At 35.6% G+C, this 20,000-nt stretch overlaps 2 protein-coding genes across 2 annotated transcripts; one reads left to right on the top strand and one right to left on the bottom strand.

Annotated features, from left to right (window-relative positions):
- Positions 1–4,278: 4,278 nt before the first annotated feature.
- LOC111784193 lies at positions 4,279–6,545 on the bottom strand. Its single transcript, XM_023664974.1, has 3 exons — positions 6,095–6,545; positions 4,502–4,943; positions 4,279–4,441 (listed from the first exon to the last, which is right to left on the bottom strand). Exons 1-3 carry the CDS (start codon positions 6,412–6,414, stop codon positions 4,421–4,423), a joined length of 783 nt encoding a protein of 260 aa, XP_023520742.1. The 5' UTR covers positions 6,415–6,545; the 3' UTR covers positions 4,279–4,420.
- A 5,105-nt stretch (positions 6,546–11,650) lies between these two features.
- Positions 11,651–12,415, top strand: LOC111784188. The gene has a single exon (XM_023664968.1). It carries the CDS (start codon positions 11,651–11,653, stop codon positions 12,413–12,415), a length of 765 nt encoding a protein of 254 aa, XP_023520736.1.
- Positions 12,416–20,000: the final 7,585 nt, after the last annotated feature.

Genomic DNA, 20,000 nt, shown 5'->3' with positions numbered 1-20,000 from the left:
CTTATCACCCTGACCCAGACGACGACCAGCGAAATGTAATCACAAGACCGAGCATCGATCTAAAACAAAGAGACAACAAAGAAATAGAGGAGATCTTAGCAGACAGGGTTAGGAAGATAGGAAGACCCGTACAGACGATTCATGAATTCCTTGTCAAATGGAAGAATCTCCCTACGGAGGTAACCAGCTGGGAACGCGTCGAAGATTTGGACTCCGCCGCCACCCACATCGCCAGGTTCTTTAGTAGTCGGTTGACAGGGACGTCAACCAATTAGGTGGGGGAGGATGTTACGGTCATGCTCGTCCAAGGCGTGTTTCCCATGGCCGCATGCCCATGACAAGCCCAACCCCTTATGCCTCAGAATGTACTATAGGGGGATACGACTAGTTGTCAACTTCTCCCTACCAAGGTTATATACTGTAAGCCATAGGGGGATACCTAGGGGATACGACTAGTTGTCAACTTCTCCCTACCAAGGTTATATACTGTAAGCCGTTGTTATTTCTCTCTTGCTTGCTTATATAACGTCTCTTTAAAAAATCTCTCTTTAAAAAATCTCTATCTGCCCTCGCTTTCTAAAACCTTCTCTTAAAAGAGAGGCCAGAGGCTCGAGCATACGTCCCTTGGCCGTAGGCGACCTTCTCTTAAAAGAGAGGCCAGAGGCTCGAGCATACGTCGCTTGGTCGTAGGCGACGCAAGTCCGCTGCCATTAGAAGTGCGATTGTGACACCGTGCCCTTCGATCTCAACGAGAGAGCCGTCACCAAATTTCAGAACGGTGGTAGTCGTCGTCTCCCTAATCCAGCATACGTCGCTCGGCCGTAGGCGACGCAAGTCCGCTGCCATTAGAAATGCGATTGTGACACCGTGCCCTTCGATCTCAACGAGAGAGCCGTCGCCAAATTTCATAATGGTGGTAGTCGTCGTCTCCCTAATCACTCGCTCAACGACAACCCAACGCCCGTCATCACACAATGGTGGCGTGGAAGAGTGAGTGAGCCTGCCCGGGATGGACCCCACACNGTGGCGCTCACTAAATTCCAAGTGGGGTCGGAGCTAATATGGCGGTTCAGGTCAAAGGCGGTCAATTTGTGTCAAGTCAATTGGTTCGAGTCTCCCTCTACCAACATGGCACGTGCCTCCCTCTACTGCCAATGTGTGTCCAAATGGGCACCTGACACACATCTTCTTAGCGTTTACGCGCATGGTAACAATGGTAAAAAAGAATAATAAATAAAAGAAAGTAATAACCCATTTTTTCACCTCGTCACGACTTCTCTAACATACCTCAACCCAACTAACAAGTAATTCCTTCCTCCAAAATAAAAATGACTGGTGAAAATTTAGATGGAGAGATATGTTGATTGAAGAGTTTGTCACAATGGGATAACTAGATCTTCAAATTTTGTTGTCATTATTTAGATTTTAGTTAGAAATTAAATACAATAATCATTTATATGTTGTACATAACCATTTTTAGGAAAGAAAAAAAAGTAAACTAAAAATGATTTACTTGTTTTGAGAAATCTTCATGATACAAAGTCATTTCTAAGGAAAGAAAAAAAAAATAAGAATCCATTAACATAACCCAAAATACCTTCGAACATAATAAATAAATGAAAAAAGGAAAGACAAATAGGAAGAAAATGAAAAATCTTAGAAGTGTTACTGGCATGAAAATAATATTATAAGAAGCAATATTTAGATGGTATGATCCAAGCAACATAAAATAATATTGACGTATTTTTTAATTTAAGTTTTACTATCATACCCAATATAAAAACAATGAAAACATGGAATTCGATTTTTAGTTCGGCAATTAAGTTTACATTCAAAATAGGTGAAGCCTTGATACAAGTGAGAATGAATTCGAAAGATGAAAGAAAGTAAATTTGGAGCCAAATAAAACTTTAGCTAAGATCAACCAAGTAAGTGGTCTTACTATCGACTCGGTTGGAAGACTTATCTTATGTATGATGATACGTGCATAGTGGCCCTTGCACGTGTCATTTATGCTTTATGTTATATGATGATGTGATAATGTTATTATATGATGATGTGATGACGTGATGATGTTATATGATGATATGATGATATGATGATGTACATAATGTTCACATGATGATGATGCATGATAATAAGATGATGTAAGAGGTATGGTGATGAAATGATTTAATATGATAATGTCTCATATTAAGATTACGTGCATGTATTAAATGTCGTCCACCAATTTCTAGTTGAATGATTTTTTTTATAATTTCAGAGTTTTCCTACCAACTTTCCAACAATTATTTTTATTCCATTTCATTAGCTATATAGAAATAAAATCGCTAAAAAAGTAACTTCTTACCGTTTTAGACTATCATTAAACTCACTTTGTGATTTGATTCAACTCTAGAATTCCACACGAAAGTTGTGCAAAATTTTCTCTAGAAAAGCATAATCAAATTTTAGAATCTAACTATACTCGAACCTTACAAATGTGTTGAAAATTTAACAAAAGTTCAAAATTCTTACATCATGATCTTTTTCGTTTCTTGATGAATTTAGATGACCCAAAGTGTCCCGACCAAATTTTCTCAACCTTTTGAGCAAGTTTTGTGAAGGGACTATAGCTGAAAAATGCTTCCTCGTGGCTGAATCGAAGCACACCCAACTATTATCTTTTCTCCAAACCCTCATCTCACTCCTCTCTATTTTTTTTTTCTTTTTTCTTCTTTATTTTCTTTTCTTCCTCACTCATAAAATATAAATAAAAAAATATTTTTTAAAAGTTCAGATACATTATTCAAGTAAAATATAAAATTAAGAGGAATTTTGTACGGTTTGACTTATAATATAAATTAGAGAAACGAATAATTTATGTTACATCCTACAAAATTGAAGTTCAATATTGGCTTCAACATTTATAAATTTCCTAAATTAAAAAAAAAATAAAAATAAAAAATAGTTGAAAAGTTATATGGAAATGGGTAGATGATAATTGAATGAAGGGAGATGATGAATGGCATGGTTGCTTCATTACTCAGCATTGCACAAACTGAATCTAACACTTCAAAGCTTATCATATCAGTGTGCTACAATGGTAAACCATTTGTTTATGATGAATGATACATTACATCCATGAGTATGAATAAGCATAGTAAAAGAATATAATAATTCACAATGGAAGCATACTAAAACTGCAACTATTTACAAATGTAAAGAAGACATAAAAATAAAAATTAAAAAATGCTTTTCAATTTTTGCCACTAATTGGGTTGGTGATATGATGAATAAATTTTGTGGTAGACTTGTGAGTTTCATCTTCAGGGGTTGCACCATTATGTTTCTCCAAGAGAATATATGTTAGGGCAAGAATGACTAAAGAGAGAGTTGGAGCACTCTCCCCCTAGTTGAGGGTAAATTAGTTGTCGTCATTTGTCCAATTTGTATGTGCATAGGTCTAGTGTGGAGATAGCACACACCATTGTGCCTTTCTATGTCTTCGTTAGTGGGATAACGGTTACGGAATAACTCTTAACCAGTGTGCAGCTGTTATTTGTCGTGCATATAGTAAGAGTCTCGAAACCATGTTTTATCTGGGCACGCAAAGGTCTGTGAGTAGATGTAGATAGCTCATAAGTCGTGCACATTTTTCATAGTTGTTGTGATTCATGTTCAGGTCACCATCGATGTAGTGCCAAGTTTAAGTGGAGGGAGTGTTACATGTTTTTGACATGATATACCTACGTACCACTATGTTATACACCTAAAATTATATATGTTGATATAATCATTATAGACAAAGTAGATCATTTATGAGTTGTTCATTTATGAGTTGTTCATCGTTACAACCAAGTTAAAAATTTGTGAGATTTTTTGAGTGATGAAAATCTCACATATATGTAAGTTTATTATGGTACATGTGATTACTGAAGTATTTATGACAAACTTCTTGTAGTTTAAATACCATGTACACTAATGACTTCATAAATACTGTAACTTCATACAAGGTAAAACATATAATTTCATAGTATAGTATGATAAATAGATATCAAGTATATATGATGGAATGTATAAAACAATCGAGATCAATTACAGTAAAGTGTTTACTATATAAGATAACCCTCCTAAACTTCTGGAAATTAGTGCCCATCTCCTCCAAGGATATTTCATCCGAGTATCCATCTCTCAGTTTACTTGTATGTCATCATAGGCTTGGATTAATGCGAGTGAACGGATATTACAAAATCAGAAGACTAAAATATGCCATAAATCTACTAACTNGTTACTACAAAATCAGAAGACTAAAATATGCCATAAATCTACTAACTTCTTAAGGGGAAAAATGTCGTAGACACTGATCTCCAGGGTATGAATATCATGAATGAAAATATATCATCTAAGAGTTTGTAAATAACTCATCTGTTACTAAAAACTATTGAGTTTTCTTAAACTCTTTGGCTTTGGATGGCTCAACACTAGAGGAACTTTCGGCCATTTTGAGTCCACTAGAGNCCTTGGCTTTGGATGGCTCAACACTGTCACTCCTTTCAACACTAGAGGAACTTTCGGCCATTTTGAGTCCACTAGAGTACTTCTTAATCCTCAAGGAAATAAGAATGCTCGACCCAATACCAAGTACAGGAAAAATGTATGACCATATCTGAGATTTCTGGGAGCCAGACGCTGAAGCAACTGCAGCACCGGCGAGACTGCCAATCGACGTGTTCTGAAGTATCATTGGCATACATCCGATTACAGTAGGTAGCAGAAAGTCAAGAAAGAACCCAACTTTGGTTGCAGCAAGAGCATAATTTATAACGTACGAGGGGATCGGTGAAAAGCGGGCAAGAAGGACAAATTTCCAACCATCTTGCTCTACTCCTCTAGAAAGAAGATGGAAGTATTTGTTCCTCTGAGCCCACTCCATAGCTGAACTTGAATTCTTAAAAAGTAACCTGAACAAAAGATGACCTTGGCTTGAGAATGAGAAGAGGGATAGAGAATGGGAATTCAAAAGAACCAATCANTTAGATTGAGAAGAGGGATAGAGAATGGGAATTCAAAAGAACCAATCAAGAGACTCTTCAAACATTTTATATAAACAATCAAATAAAGCCTGTCAGATCACACCACGTCCCAATCAAAAAGATGACAGAAATAAAGTATATTAGAAAAACAAGCAATTTATTGGTCAAACTAACTTTGAAATGCATATATTAATCAATTCTAAATGGTTGATTGCAATCATTGATGATAGCTAAAGAAATGAAGAGTCATACAACAACCCTTTGTTTTCTGCTAAAGGTGGATTGAGTACGAACACCAATTTGCAGGTAAAGAATCCACTGCTCTCTGGCATCCATTCAAGTATGTTGACCTCAAAAAGCTCATCAATGGAGGGAGTGTGCTGTTTTTTTAAAAATCATTGGATCCCTGTTTCTACAACTTTTTCAAATGAAACAAATCCTTGGTAGCTGCTTAGACAAAAGGTATTTGGAAATCTGAAACTCCATGATCGGTTGACCACTAGCAACAAATTGTAGAACATCATAACTATACTTAGTCCACAAGTTTGAGCACTTTTTGTAAAAGACCATCAGATGACTAGATTACCTCTACTTTCATGGCACCTTTCCAGCTAAAAGATGGGTGGAGTCATTTAATCAATTGAACCTACATCAGTACTTCCCTAACATAATGATTCAGCTTCTTTGTGGCTATCCTCATCCCTTTAGATTCCAAGCAAAGATTCTTTTGAACACAATGCTAACTATTCTTATGTACAACCAGCAAAACGTGTATCATTTCACTTATCTACACAGACTAAGGAAGTCTTGAACATCTATCTTCAAACTACAGCATCAGCGAAAAGGAATCCATTTCGTGGCATCCACTTACAATTAAAATATAGAACAGATAAAAGATCCCAAGATGCGAACAAAAGAAAACTGTCCAATCAACAAACACATCTTAAACTATAGCTAGAAAATTCCAACCTAATTCCATACAACGAGCAGACGATTTCATATTACGATATATCATAAGCCTTACATGAACTCAGAATCTAATAAAGCAAAATCATGTGGCAAGAAATTAGAGATGAAACCTGCCGATCCAGAAGGAGAGGGAAGCCCCAAGCACCTTGGCAGAGAAAACGCAAATGACGGCAGGGAAGAAGCCGAAGAGCAAAGAAGCAGTGGCTTCGAAGAAGACGGCGTAGGGCAAACAGAGTGCAAGTGTGAAGGTATGGATGCCGACATACGCAGGCATGGCCCATACCCCCAAGCGATCTGACCATTGGCCGAAAACCTTGAGAGCCGCTTCTCTGTCAATTTCCCATCCGTATAGCTTCCCTAATGCTCTTAGAATCGCCACCACCGCCACAACGGCGGCTAATTTGAACCACCGTCCCCACCCAGCTCCCATCTCTCTATCTCTCTCGAGATTTGATTGTGGTCGAAACCGTCCGGCGCCGAAACTACCACCGATCGTCTTAAATGTGCACTGTGAAGCTTGCGGATCGGTGAAGCCAATTCTCTATGTTTGTGGGCCATGATCCACTTATGCGTTTTCTTACCCTTTTTCTTTTAATTTTTGGATATTCAATACGGGCCAATAATCCATTTACAGGATTATGGATTATGAATTATGAATTTTTATTTTTTATTTTTACTTTTTTGAAGTTTCCTTTTTCGAGGTGGTTGTCATCCATTTCCATGATCGGGAAATTGGGGAGAGTTGTTTAAGATCCTTCTCTGGGTCAAACGGCCTTAAAATGCTGAATTGGTTTATCATATCGGGTAATCATTCAACTACAAAATACCCGAAGGTCAACCATGTTACTGAGTTATCTCTAGGCAGGAGAAATCTATCTATGAGCTTGTTGCTGATGATACATGGTTGAATTGAGAGTTTGTTACCACGGTTCAACAACGTGGTGCTACAATCATCAAACCCCAAAAGCTCTCAAGTGCATTGTCTACTGTTGGTGCTGCTTGTGACCACATTCATGATTGGGTACTCCAAACTTGGGAGGTTACCTAGGATCCTATATTGAATATAATTCTTTGGGAGAACACCATTCGAAAAGAGATTACAAACCCTCTTTATTGATATCAGAAGATATTACAAGACACTTTATAGAAAATATTGCACTCTGTGCTTTGGATTTTTTGGGATGAAAACTTAGGTAGGGTGGAACGGTCTTTAGAGTAGATGCTAGACAATCTATTCTTAAAAATCTAACCATTTTATTCATAAATTTTATGTACCAATACTCTTGTAATTATTGGGCTTGACTCTATTGGGCCAGTGATGATATTTTAACACTCTCTATTGGCACCTGTCTTCATTCGCTGCACCATGCTAAGTTGACAGTGAAAACTCTCATGTTTGTCGGTATTCAACCCTTTTGTAACAAGTTTGTCACTTGGTCATTTGTCTTGATCTGCTGCATCACGATTTCTTCCTTCAGAACTTTCTCTGTAATGAAATGATAATGCAACTCCACATGCTTTATTTTAGCATGAAACATCGAATTTTCTGCTAATGGATTTGCAAATTAGTTGTCGCAATCAAATGGTATGGAATAGTTAATTTTCTGCTCCAGCCACTGCTCTGTACTCTACTTCTATAGTTGACAATGATAGTATTGGTTGCCTTTTTCTATACAAAAAAAATATTCTTGAACCAAAGCTTGAACACATGCCCAATGATTGATCTTCAGTACCGTGATATCCTACATAGTCAACATCATGATATCTAGCTAGCTTGCAGTCTTCTTTTCTTTTGTACAAAAGATCATAATCGATTGTGCCTTTGACATATCTCAAGATTTGTCGAGTCGCATCCAAATGAGGCTTTTTTGAACCTTGCATGTACTAACTAATGACTCCAGCTCCATTTTCAAATCCATTTGGTTGGTTAATGTAGATCTCTCGATCCAACTCTCCATGCAAGAAAGCATTTTTCATATCCATTTGCCATAATTTCCAATCTTTATTTACTGTACGATAGTGATCTTCGCCACTGGACTAAATGTTTCATCATAATCTAGTCGATATTGTTGAGAGAACCCTGGGGCTATAGTCCGAGCCTTGTATCTCTCGATTGATCCATCTGGGGTACACTTTATTTTGTAAATTCACTTGCAAAAGATGGATGTGATATCTCCTACTTTTCGCACTAGTTTCCAATTTGATTTTGCTCAAATGCTATAATTTCTTCCTCCATTGTTTGTTACCAAGCTGTATTGTGTGATGCTTCTTCATACGTCTCTGACTCTTTAACTTCATCTTCTATAATAACTGTATTGGTGTACTTTGGATTTGGCTTTAGGATTCTTTCTTACTATCTAAGTTGTTGAGGTATCATTTCCTTTTCACCGTGTTCATTTGATTGAGTCACTTCTTGTTCACCAACATTAGTGTCACTCGGATCTCCAGGCACATCAGTACTTAAGCAAATGTGTACAGTTGCTCCCTCGTCTTTTATGGAAGAATTTCTTCAATGTTGTCCAAGCTTAGTAATACTTCCTTCCCTGAGGGTCACCCCGCTTCCAATGCACCACTTCAATCGTCAATCATGTGGTTTGAGCATCCTCAATCAATGATCTAGTCATTTTCATAATCGATGTATTCTTCCATCATTGCCATGAGCTCTAGCTTATCTTCTTCTATGACACATATTGCCTCTGCATCCCATTCCTCCTCCATCTCCATGTTGGAAGATGTCACATTGCATAGAGATGCCACATTGCTTTCAACCGGCTCTTCTCTGGACCAACAAACATGTGGCCCTTCTTCCCACAGTTACATCAAATACCTTCAAACCTCTTCCCTTGAGAACTCTTGTTGTCGTTCTTCTGAGTTCTCCCTGATTGTGCAGTTCTTTGGTGACTTCTTTCTTTTTCACCATTTTTGTAACCACGTTTGGTAGACTGCTTATTGTTGCTCTCACTTTCACTTTTGTAGAGTACTTCTTCTACACCCTTTAATTTGATGTCTCCCATTTGTTTAGCCATGACTTTTTGACTAGCTAACAAATTTTCAAACTCTACAAGTGATAGTTGAGTGGGACATCCTTGTCTAACAATAACGAAGCTTCTATATTCTGGTCGCAATACGTCAATAATGATCCTGTTCATTTGAGCTTCTTCAATGAAGAATTTCGGGTCTAGTTCAGTAATCTCCCCGTAGATAAACTTGACCCTGTGGAAGTACGAAGCAATTGTTAACAATGCATTCTCCAAAAGTTGTAATCTCATAACATTTTTCTTTGAGAACAACATCACGAACGTGTCTCATACTTCTTTTGGTGTCTTGTCATTCCAAATGTGCTCTAACATCTCTTCTTCGATTCTGGTTTTCAAGGCAAATATTGCTTTGCCTGCTTTGATTCTCCATTTGCGCAAGGCACAGTTAGAATCACTAGGTGTGCCTCATTCTAGAAGCTCTTGGCCTAGTTCATGCGTGCGTTGTCGATGCGCAGGTTCAGGCCAAGATACGCAACCACCCCATTTATGTAAGCATGCGACCTGCATGTCCACTCGTATACCCAACCCAACCCAAGATGATCCACGCCCTTCTCTAGCAGCAGCTCGGCTCGGCTGATGCAATCCAACGCCTCCCCTTTGGCTTACATGGCTCGAGTTAACTATTTTGGGCTCATTTTTGTTGTCGGACCCTTTTAATCCATTTTAGAACGTTTGAAGCCGTTTTTAACATTATTGAGACTTTTTGAGGTCAGCATGACCCCTCTTTACTCAATTTAAATTATTTTAAACTAAAAGTGAAATTATTTGATATCTTTAGGTAAGATAAACTCATTAGTTTGTTCTAATTTGATGTCGTGGATTCACATAGCTTGAATCAGACATTGAGAAACATATTCGGCTCTAATCCGATGACTCAAGTAATAATTTACAATTGCATTATCCTTTCTATCTGCATACACAAAATAAAATATGACCGGATAAACCTCTTTGACTATAATAAAATTCTATCCAATTCAAGACTAGGACTCGTTTAAGAATTGCTGTATTTAGCAGCACTTATTATTTCATTAGTCTTCGAAAAATATTTAAAAAAAAAACAAATTATCATGTATTAAAGGTACTCGAAAGTGATAGGCTCAAGTATTTTACAAAAGTCTCTTATAATTTTAGGATAATTTTAGTCCTAGCTGGAAATATTTTAAGTTTTAGCATACTAATTCGAATTAAACTTCCTTCTATTATCTTATTTGCGAACGAGGAAAAGAGTGTTAGAGTTGTACAAAACTTTTCTAGAAATCTATTTGTGGTTGAAACAATGGTGTAACCTTTTGAAGACTCATGTTATTTCTCAATTTACAATTTTTCTAGGTCAATTCCGTGCTATTCTTTTTTTTTTATTTTTTATGATGGTAGTATTGTTTTAACTTCCACATCTAAAAAGATTTCTTAAAATGAGCTATGATATTGTGAATAGAGTACGTATTTACGTATTCACACGAATGGTGAATTAGAAATATCAAACTAATCTAATTAAAAGAATCAACTTAATTTATGGTAAACGTAGATGATGGATGTGAGTTGCACATGGGTGTGAGGGGAAGTTTGAGCTATAGTGCTTGTAAAGAGTTAAGCCACGATCATGGCCAAGTAAAGTCGATCGAAGTAATTTGTGTACTACTATAATCACAATCGAATTAGTTTGGGTAAGACTCTTAATTTATAGGAGAAACTTTTAAGTGTGTTTTATAGGGCAAAGGGTGTAAACCGATTATACCGGAATAAGCAATTTGGCACACTACAATTGAAATATAGAGGTAAAAAAATTGGAGTCCATGAAATAAGAGGAAGAAATATATGGAGCAAAAGAAGAAAGGTTGGAAGGAGAGTGGATGCCAACCCGGAATGAGGGTGTCAGTCTTGGTCTACAGTTGTTGTTCAAAGCCCTACATACAATGCCTTCCCCTCCCCCTCCCACTCCCACCAATCAAATCCCTCTCTCTCTCTCTCTCTCTCTCTCTCTCTCTCTCTCCACCTTTTGTTGAATAAGACGCCATTTTTGACATGTACTAAGACCATTGGCGCCTTCAAATGTGTCCCCCCACGTGAGGGTTCGTGGGTGGGCGGGCGCGTATCACCCCCCTCTTGCTTTGCCTATACTACATAAAATGTATCCTGAAAAACAGTAATTTAATGAGTCGCGTCGCTCAGCTTCTTTTATTTAATGTAGAAAAAAATAAAAACAAAACGTCACCCTGTTTTCGGGGATGGTGGTCAGATAAGATCAGAACATAACAGAACAGAAGAGAAGAGAAGAGAAAGGAAAAGAAAAAGTGCGCGCTACGTAAGATTCAAAAATGGTCGATGGATGCGGCCGCATTTGGTGTACGACAGATCATACCATATACCCATATACACACACACCTTAACAAATCCAGTCAAACTTCTTCTTCTTCTTCTTCTTTCTTTTTTAACACCTAAACAACAAATCCCAACTACTGTTACTTTCTCCATACAACAACATTCAAAGGAGAGAGAAACTAAACCAAAAGGGTTTACCCGGGTCTCACGCCTCTTTCTTCTCCCTCCCTCTTATTCTTCCCCCATATAATCTCCTCCCCCTTCCACATTTCCCCCATTATTGCAATTACCACATTCTTCACATGAGATATGGGGATGAAGGCGCTGAGTGTTCAGAATATGGTTTCATGGTCTTGTTTCCATTTGGCCAAGACGACGACTACTACTACTACTGCTACTACTGACATTCCCGATCCCTCTGCTAACATCAAGCTCATTCTTTCCCACGGCGTTGTGAGAGTCTACCACCGACCCATCTCTGTCTCTGAGATTCTGCTTGAGTTCCCCAAGCACTTAGTTTGCCGATCCGACGCCTTTTACATCGGCCAGAAAATCCCTCATCTCTCCGAACACGACTTTCTCCAACTCGGCCATAAGTACTTCCTCCTCCCCAAGCCCTTCTTCCACTCTGTTCTCTCTTTCGTCTCAATCGCCTCTTTCTTCTCTCCTCCCAACAAACCAAACCGTTTCCACACCAATGCCGCCGCCTGCCTCCACCCTTTCGACCTCCAACGAACCCCCTCCGGCTGCCTCCGAATCCGAGTCTCCGACGAGTTCATCTCTCAGTTACTCGAACAGGGGAATCCGAAACCCCTGCCTTCACCGCCGTTGCCGCAAGGAAAAATCTGCACCACGCCCCAGTTGGCCAAGGAATACACCCAGCTGGTCAGAACCCGGCGATGGAAGCCGAAGCTGGAGACGATTGAAGAGAGCAGAAAGAAAGGCGGGATTTCTCCATTTGGGTTGAAGAAGGGAAACCCATTTCCTTCTCCACCGCCACGATCGTCCTACTCACTTCACCATCTCCGTGCCATTCACTACAAGCCGAAGATCCGCATAAAATCCCGGGATTAATTGATTAATTCATTGATTTTGTGGTTGCTAATTAACGTAGATTAGATATTAATTGTATGATTAGAGATGTGTATAAACATAACACACCAAACCCAGAATCAATTAGTTGTATAAAAATTGATGATGTATGTGCAATCTGCAATGAGAGTTTTGTGGGATTCATTTTTGACGGATTAAGGAGGTAATTTGTGATTAAATTACATAGAAAGTTCAAAGTTCGTAGAGTTTGTGGGGTGGGGGTGGGGCCCTCTCATGTTCTTCCTTTCTTTATTTCCACAGTTTGATTCAAACTTTATATCTCTAAAACGACAAAATTTGGTGAATGGGTTTTGAATAAATGTTTGTCCTAATTCCCACTCTTCAAACCTTTCCTCTTTTTCTCTTTTCTTTTCTCCCGAAACTCTCCTTTATTACGGATCTTACATTTCATTTTAAATAATTTCATAATCATTATTTCATTAATAATAAGTATAAATATTTTCAAATAAATGATTCTCATGAAATTATATAATTTTTTTTTTTTTTGTTAACAATTAATTATCCCTTCTATTCAAAATATTTTAGTTAGTTATTATCCATATTAATAATGAATGAACTAATAATTAATTGATTTTAGAAAATGATAAATAATTCTACTGTGACCATTCAAAGCATAGGAAAGAATTTAGCATATGGTCAAAAATTACTTTTGACTGGTTGACTAATTACTAAAATATTTAAATTGCCTTTTTTTCATATTATATATTGCTTTTTTTTTATATTTTTTTAGATGGATTAATTTGAATGCCATCAATTTTCTTTTTTTTTTTTTTTCTTTTTTTAAGTTAGGTAAGTAAATTTATTTGACATAGTTTACAAAAATAGTGTTTTTTTAGAGATGCATTATTACAAAAGGAACCATCTCTTATGAAATTATTATGAATTCTAAGGGTAATTTTGACTCCGATTATGATACTGATTAATTATATATGTGTTTCATATCTTATTTCATATTATTTATATTTTTTTATTTTATTTGTATAATTGAAACGTTTCACTACCCATGATAAGAAAGTTTGATGATGTCTCTTGTGACGAGCCATCAAGATTATCTTCAGTGAAGGAAATTAGTTTTGGGATTGAGGTCGAGTTAGAGACAACTCCAATCTTGAAATCTCTATTTAGGTTGGTCTTAGCTAAGTTGATGGAGCAAAAGGAATAGTTATAAGAGTTGTTAAATAGGAGGTTCGTATGATTGAGCGTGTTGCTAATACAAATTAGTAGAATTTCGTATGTCTACATTATGCACCCAACATTTACGATGAACTCTCTAGAACCGGAATTATGAATTTAAGGCCCATACTTTAGCTCTAAGGGTATGTTACGTAGAGTGGTGGAATGCCCTCCTTTAAATAGCGAGATGTCAACTTATGACCATGTCAGAGGGGATGCAGGAGAATATTCGATGGATTGAATTTGAATTTCAAATTCTTGGCATGTTTATTGTCAGCTTCATAATATTAGTACTGACCATTTCTTTAAGTTTAGAATTTAGAATTATGGTAGTGGGCGGCTAGATAGGATCCCGTTCCATAAACTCGTTTTGTGAGAGACGAAAGACTACATAGGTACATAGGACAAAGCTTACGTATAGACTGATCAAGGTTTTAAGACTCTCTAAGTATTTTATACTCACTCTAGTTCTTTAGTATTTTCTAAATAATGATTAGATGTTGATCGAGGACAAGAGTGGTTGGAGCAAGAACCATAAAAACAACCTTGGTTCGAGGTCTCCTCAGAACTTTGTATATTTTTGTCATAGTCTTGTCATTTTGTATTCATTCCCCCTTTTAGGTATAAACTCAAGGCTATATTTTATAAAATATAAATACAACCCCCACTATATAAGGGAGATCCCTCATTTTATTTTAGCATTCCACTTGAACGTCTCAAAGCCACTCGGAGAATACACTTGCTAACAGCTCAATGTCGACATCTTGGCTGATCCGACTTAGGTCTAATACGCTCAAATCCTTTCTTTCTAGTTTCAATTTTTTGGAAGCATATAAGATTAGTACGATTACATGTTACCTAGTTAAAATTTTTGGAGTCAAGTATTTATGCATAATCAGGCTTACCTAGTTTAAATTATTTTACGCAAAACTATGTAAGCTAATTCCTATCGTATGACATTTTATGCAGAATTAAAACTAGTATAAGGGTAGTAGTAATTTTGGCCTAGGACAACTATAATAGACGGAAAAAAAAATAAACAAATAAAAAAATTATAAAAAAATTAGGTTAAAAAAACAAAGATAATAAATAAATAAACTCTCCCCCACCTCTCTCATCCTCTTCAGCCAAAATATCAAGTTCATGGACAGAAAAACAATATGCTTAAGGTGAATAGAGATCTGGTCACTTCGATAAGGGATATATTAAATCTTTTTTTTCTTTTATTATAATTTTACTTTTTAAAAAATCACATATAATTATAGTTAAATCTTTCGTAAACTGTTGTAATTATTTAGGTTTGGATTAGAAATGAGATGTCAATAATTTTTTATGAATTCTAGCCAATCACATTAATTGGTAATGTCAAATCAGTAATTTTATATTGATGGCCAAATCGATTAAAAAATTAGCCAAAAATGTTTGTGCACAAAATATATTATGAAATAAATTAATTAGAATGTCAGTAGGTATTATATTGTAAGACATATTTATATCCCAACAAACATTAAATTTAAATTGAAAGATTTAATAATTTGTTAGATACTTAACAAAATTTAGGAATTAGAATTATGGAAGGAATTCGATGAACATCTTTAATAGTGTGAAGCGCCTTAGCATATGTGCGAATGAATTCGAGGGACGAAAGCAAACTAATTTGGAGTTAGGTAGAACTTCGGCTAAGGCCACCTAAGTAAGTGGCCTTACTATTGGCATGGTTATATTTGATGTTGACACGTGCCCCGTGGTTTTGCACGTATCATATATATTGATATGCGTAAATTGTTTATGGATCGATATGCTTATGATATGATATGTATATAATATAATATGTGAATTGTATGATAATACTTACAGTACGATGTGTTCAATGATGTGTTTGAGATAGGATACAAGAAAGATGCACTAAACGTAATGTAACGATAGGAGTAAGATATATTCATGAAACATTAAGGTTATGTTACATATCGAAGTGCTATGGATATGAGAGATTGATAAAAACGATATGGTCACGATCGATTGATAAAAGAATACGATTATATTACGGGTAGAAAGGGATATGATTATGATAGATTGATAAAACGATAGCGTTATGACACGTTCCTGTAACGATATGACTAAGGTAGGTTCATGTAATGATATGACTATGATATGTATAAGAACGTTAAGACTATGATAAGTTAGGGAGCGATATGACCATGAAGTGTTTACGATATGATACGATTATGATACTGATATGAAAATGATATGAAATATGTTATGGTATGAGACATGTGATAAATTGACATGTTTATGACATGATACATTGTTATGTGATATGTTATGGTATGATATGTATATGATGAAATGTTATGTTGAAAACATGGAACGTTATGTTATGTTTCGTAAATTGTATGTATACAAATGACATGAAATCACGATAAATGACATGAAATATAACCCCTTTAGAATTATGTATGATATGTGAACTGAAAAATGAGAAATGATATGATATGAATGAAAAATGATAGCGGGGTTATATTTCCATCACAAGGGTACAGACGCATACACCACTAGGCAGGAGAACTATCATTATGTTTTACATAATGTTATCGTGACAATTACTAATTCTAACGGTTGTCCGGCATAAAGAGTTATCAGAGCATGCTCGCCTGACAGGAAAGGGGTCTAGTGATGTGCGAACTAACTGGTGAGTCCATACTTGCACGTGTGGGCTGTGTGTAGAGTATATGGTACACATCCAAGCTCATTGTTAGGATAGTGTCATAGGAAAATAGACTGATATGATAGGTCCTGTTATTGCATTCACAAGCTTGTTGCATTTAACCCCAGTAGTGGGGTCACTTACTGAGTATTTTTTTAAATACTTAAGTCACGTGCTACTTCTATTTCAGGTTAAGGTAGAACATTCTTGTACGATTGACGACGACATCGCAACTCGAGACCATGACACATGCATAGGATAGTTGCATTTATTTTCTTAGATTTAGGCTAGAATATGATGTTTTTTATTTAAACGTTTATTTATTTTATTTAGTCTTTTGTTGTGCCTTATTTAAAGGTGTTTTCAAAACACGTAAGTATATGACTGTATTTTAAGATAAAGGCGACGTTTTATGAAAGATTAAATGAAGTATTTTTGCATTCAATATTCATGATATGTATACACTTGCGACCTTAAATTAAGTAGAAAATTATGAGTCGTTACACCAACCAAGTACGTGGTCCTATCGTCGTTTGGTTATAATCGTGTGCTGATTGATGATGCGTGGTTGTGGCTTTGCATGTGTCTTATGCTCGTATATGTAAATTGCTATGAAATGATATGTATATGAGATGTTATGTGTATGTTGCACCATATGTGATAAATTGATATATTTATGATATGATATATTGCAATATGATATGGTAGGATATGTTGAGTGACTTTTATGATAATATAATATGATATAATATGTACATGATGTGAATTGATACGTGCAAAGACATGATAAGTTATGATATAGTTTATATGGAACATGATGATATGTGATATGTTTGACATGCAAAATGAGAACTAGCATGAAATACAACCCTGATACACACATGGAAGATACGAGAAACGCTATGATAAATGATATGATATGAAGGAAGACGCTAGCGGGGTTGTAGTGATAATGAAAATGGAAAAATGTTGGGAGCTCATACATTATTGTGTGTTCATGCATTGGGGGATATCCCTTCTCTTTCACGATAGTACGAACGCGTAGCTACGAGACAGGGAAACAATCATTATGTTTATAATAATGCTGCTTGACGGTCGTTATTCCTATCGGGTATCTGCCATCAACCGCTACCAAAGAATGCTCACTCGACCAGAAAGGGACTTAGGAGGTGTGCGTCTGTGCGAACCGATTGGTGGGTCCATATTTGCACGTGTGGACCATGTGTAGGGAAATTAAGTACACATCCAATTGCCCGTTTAGGATAGCTGTCGTAGGAAATTAAGTACTCATGAAATTGTATGTGTTAGTATATGATCCTGATAGAAGGTCGCTTACTGAGTATCTCTTAAAATACTCAAGTCATGTGCTACTCTTATTTTTCAAGTAAAAGCAAAGTATTCTTGTACGACTAACGATAGTGTTGCAATTCATGACCATGACATATGCATAGGATAGTTGCATTTATTTTATTAGACTTAGGTTGGGATGAATGTTTGTAATTTTAATGTTTATTTATTTCATTTAGTATTTCAACATGTCGTATTAAAGATGTCCATGGCAGGATGAAATTTATGTTTTATGATGAATTGTTAATCCTTATTTCTGCATAAAAATGATTATGTTATGACGATGGTAGCGATTCTAAGTAGAAATCTAGGGTTGTAATATCAATTTACTCTTCATATTCATCCTAGATCTTCCCAATTCTTATATTAAGCATATGAACTTATATGAATGAAACTTCTTGTATAATGTGCATTAGGTAAGTGATTGTTGTAATCCTTTTACTAAGGTATTAACTTAAATAAGAGACAAATATGTTTTAGAACCGATCTACTTTAAATATTCTGCATAATCATTATTAATTATAGATTATTTAGTTTTTTTTTTTTGTTGCACTTTTTCTACATTTCAATTTCTTTTTTGTCCTCTAGTCAAAGGACGGTTGCTTGTTAATTATAATTGTGTTTTTTCAATGATTTGAGAGTGCATTAGGTCAAACCAGACATGTGACAAATATACTTAATATATCATATAACAATATAGAGAAGTATATTTCTTTAGTTGTGACTGATATAGCAATAAACTAGTAATTGATTTTAGTTTTTATTTTTTAATGGTTGTTTTCATAGTTGTTTATCAACTTTAAGAATATCATTAAATTAATATACTCGAAAGCAAATAGATCAATCCACTAGTGATATACTACGTGATATATTAAACATATATTAAACAAATATTACGTTTTATGTTTAAGAAAGTATAGTAACGATAGTCTATCAATGAAATTGAATACCAAATAGTGAATAAAAGTAATCATATTTTTGAAATATGATTTCATTTGACCATAATGTTATAGTCAAATTGAAAAAAAGAAGAGTATATATATATATATAGACATACATTTCACTTTGTCTTTCTTTTTTCATTTCCTCCGCTTCTTTTCTCATATGAGAGTTTTCTTCGGAACCAAACCTCCTAACGAATCTCTACTTTAGACACAAATCACTAACTATACCTGCCGAAACCTAACCCACACATTTTGCCTAACCCAACAATGCTTTGAACTAGTTCACACGTGAGAGGGAGGTAAGTAAGTTTACTATTGAAATGTCTTTAGGCTAGCTTGGAAGAATTGGATGATGTTTGATTGACACATAACTTGTAGCTTATTATGTGTTATTACTTATGATATGATATACTTATGATCTATTCTGATGTAATTACTTTTGGTATATTAGTTCATATATGTTATGATACTCTTGATGAACCATGTATCATAAGTATGAATAATATGTCATGCACATGTATCGTAAGGAATCCATGTCATAAAAAGTATGGAAGTATGACGTGCATCATAACCATGTATCATGATTTAAAATGTGGGATCTCATTCATGTTGTATATCACGAGCATGAGTTAGTTTTCCAATATATGTTATATACAAACGTGTACACTATGTTATGATACGTGCTTCTATCTTTCTGTTGATTTCTGACAGCATGAGCATGCACTAACTTGAGTTAGGTCTAAAAGGGTATGTATACGAGCTCATCTAATAGCTTTATACGTGCATGCATGAACTATGTGTAGAGAAGTACTGTCCATTTAACTCTACTTTTTTTGCGTAGAGTCCAAATAATAGTTACAAAAAGTAGATCTCACCCAGAACCATGTTGCATCTGTATTTTCTACCACAATAGTGGAATCACTCACTGAATATTTTTAAATACCCAATCTACGTTTAACATTATTTAGGCAACTGCAAGGACCCCTTGTACGGCATCGCTGCCATGGAATCAAATCTTGATGGCGATTTTTTTTTTCTTTTTCATTNCGGCATCGCTGCCATGGAATCAAATCTTGATGGCGATTTTTTTTTTCTTTTTCATTTAAGTTATAGATTTACGTTAGAATAGGTCAACAATATTTTATTTTATAAATTTTGATAGAAGAGGTGGTTTTTCCTGTTTTCAACTATGTTTTTTATTTTTATTTTTTTTTTTTTTTATGATGCTATTTATGTTTGAGATGAATGTATGAATATTTAAGTCTCATAATATGTATGAAGTAGTACGTGAGTCAACCATTTGAATTGGAATGTTGTAGAGGTTGAGGATGTTATATTACCTCAGATTGGTAGATATCAAGCGAGTAGTATACGAAAA

Source organism: Cucurbita pepo, unplaced genomic scaffold (assembly GCF_002806865.2).
Source record: "Cucurbita pepo subsp. pepo cultivar mu-cu-16 unplaced genomic scaffold, ASM280686v2 Cp4.1_scaffold000170, whole genome shotgun sequence".
NCBI lineage: Eukaryota > Viridiplantae > Streptophyta > Magnoliopsida > Cucurbitales > Cucurbitaceae > Cucurbita > Cucurbita pepo.
Note: the sequence above shows the minus strand (reverse complement) of the source record. Positions and strands in the feature narration are given on the sequence as shown.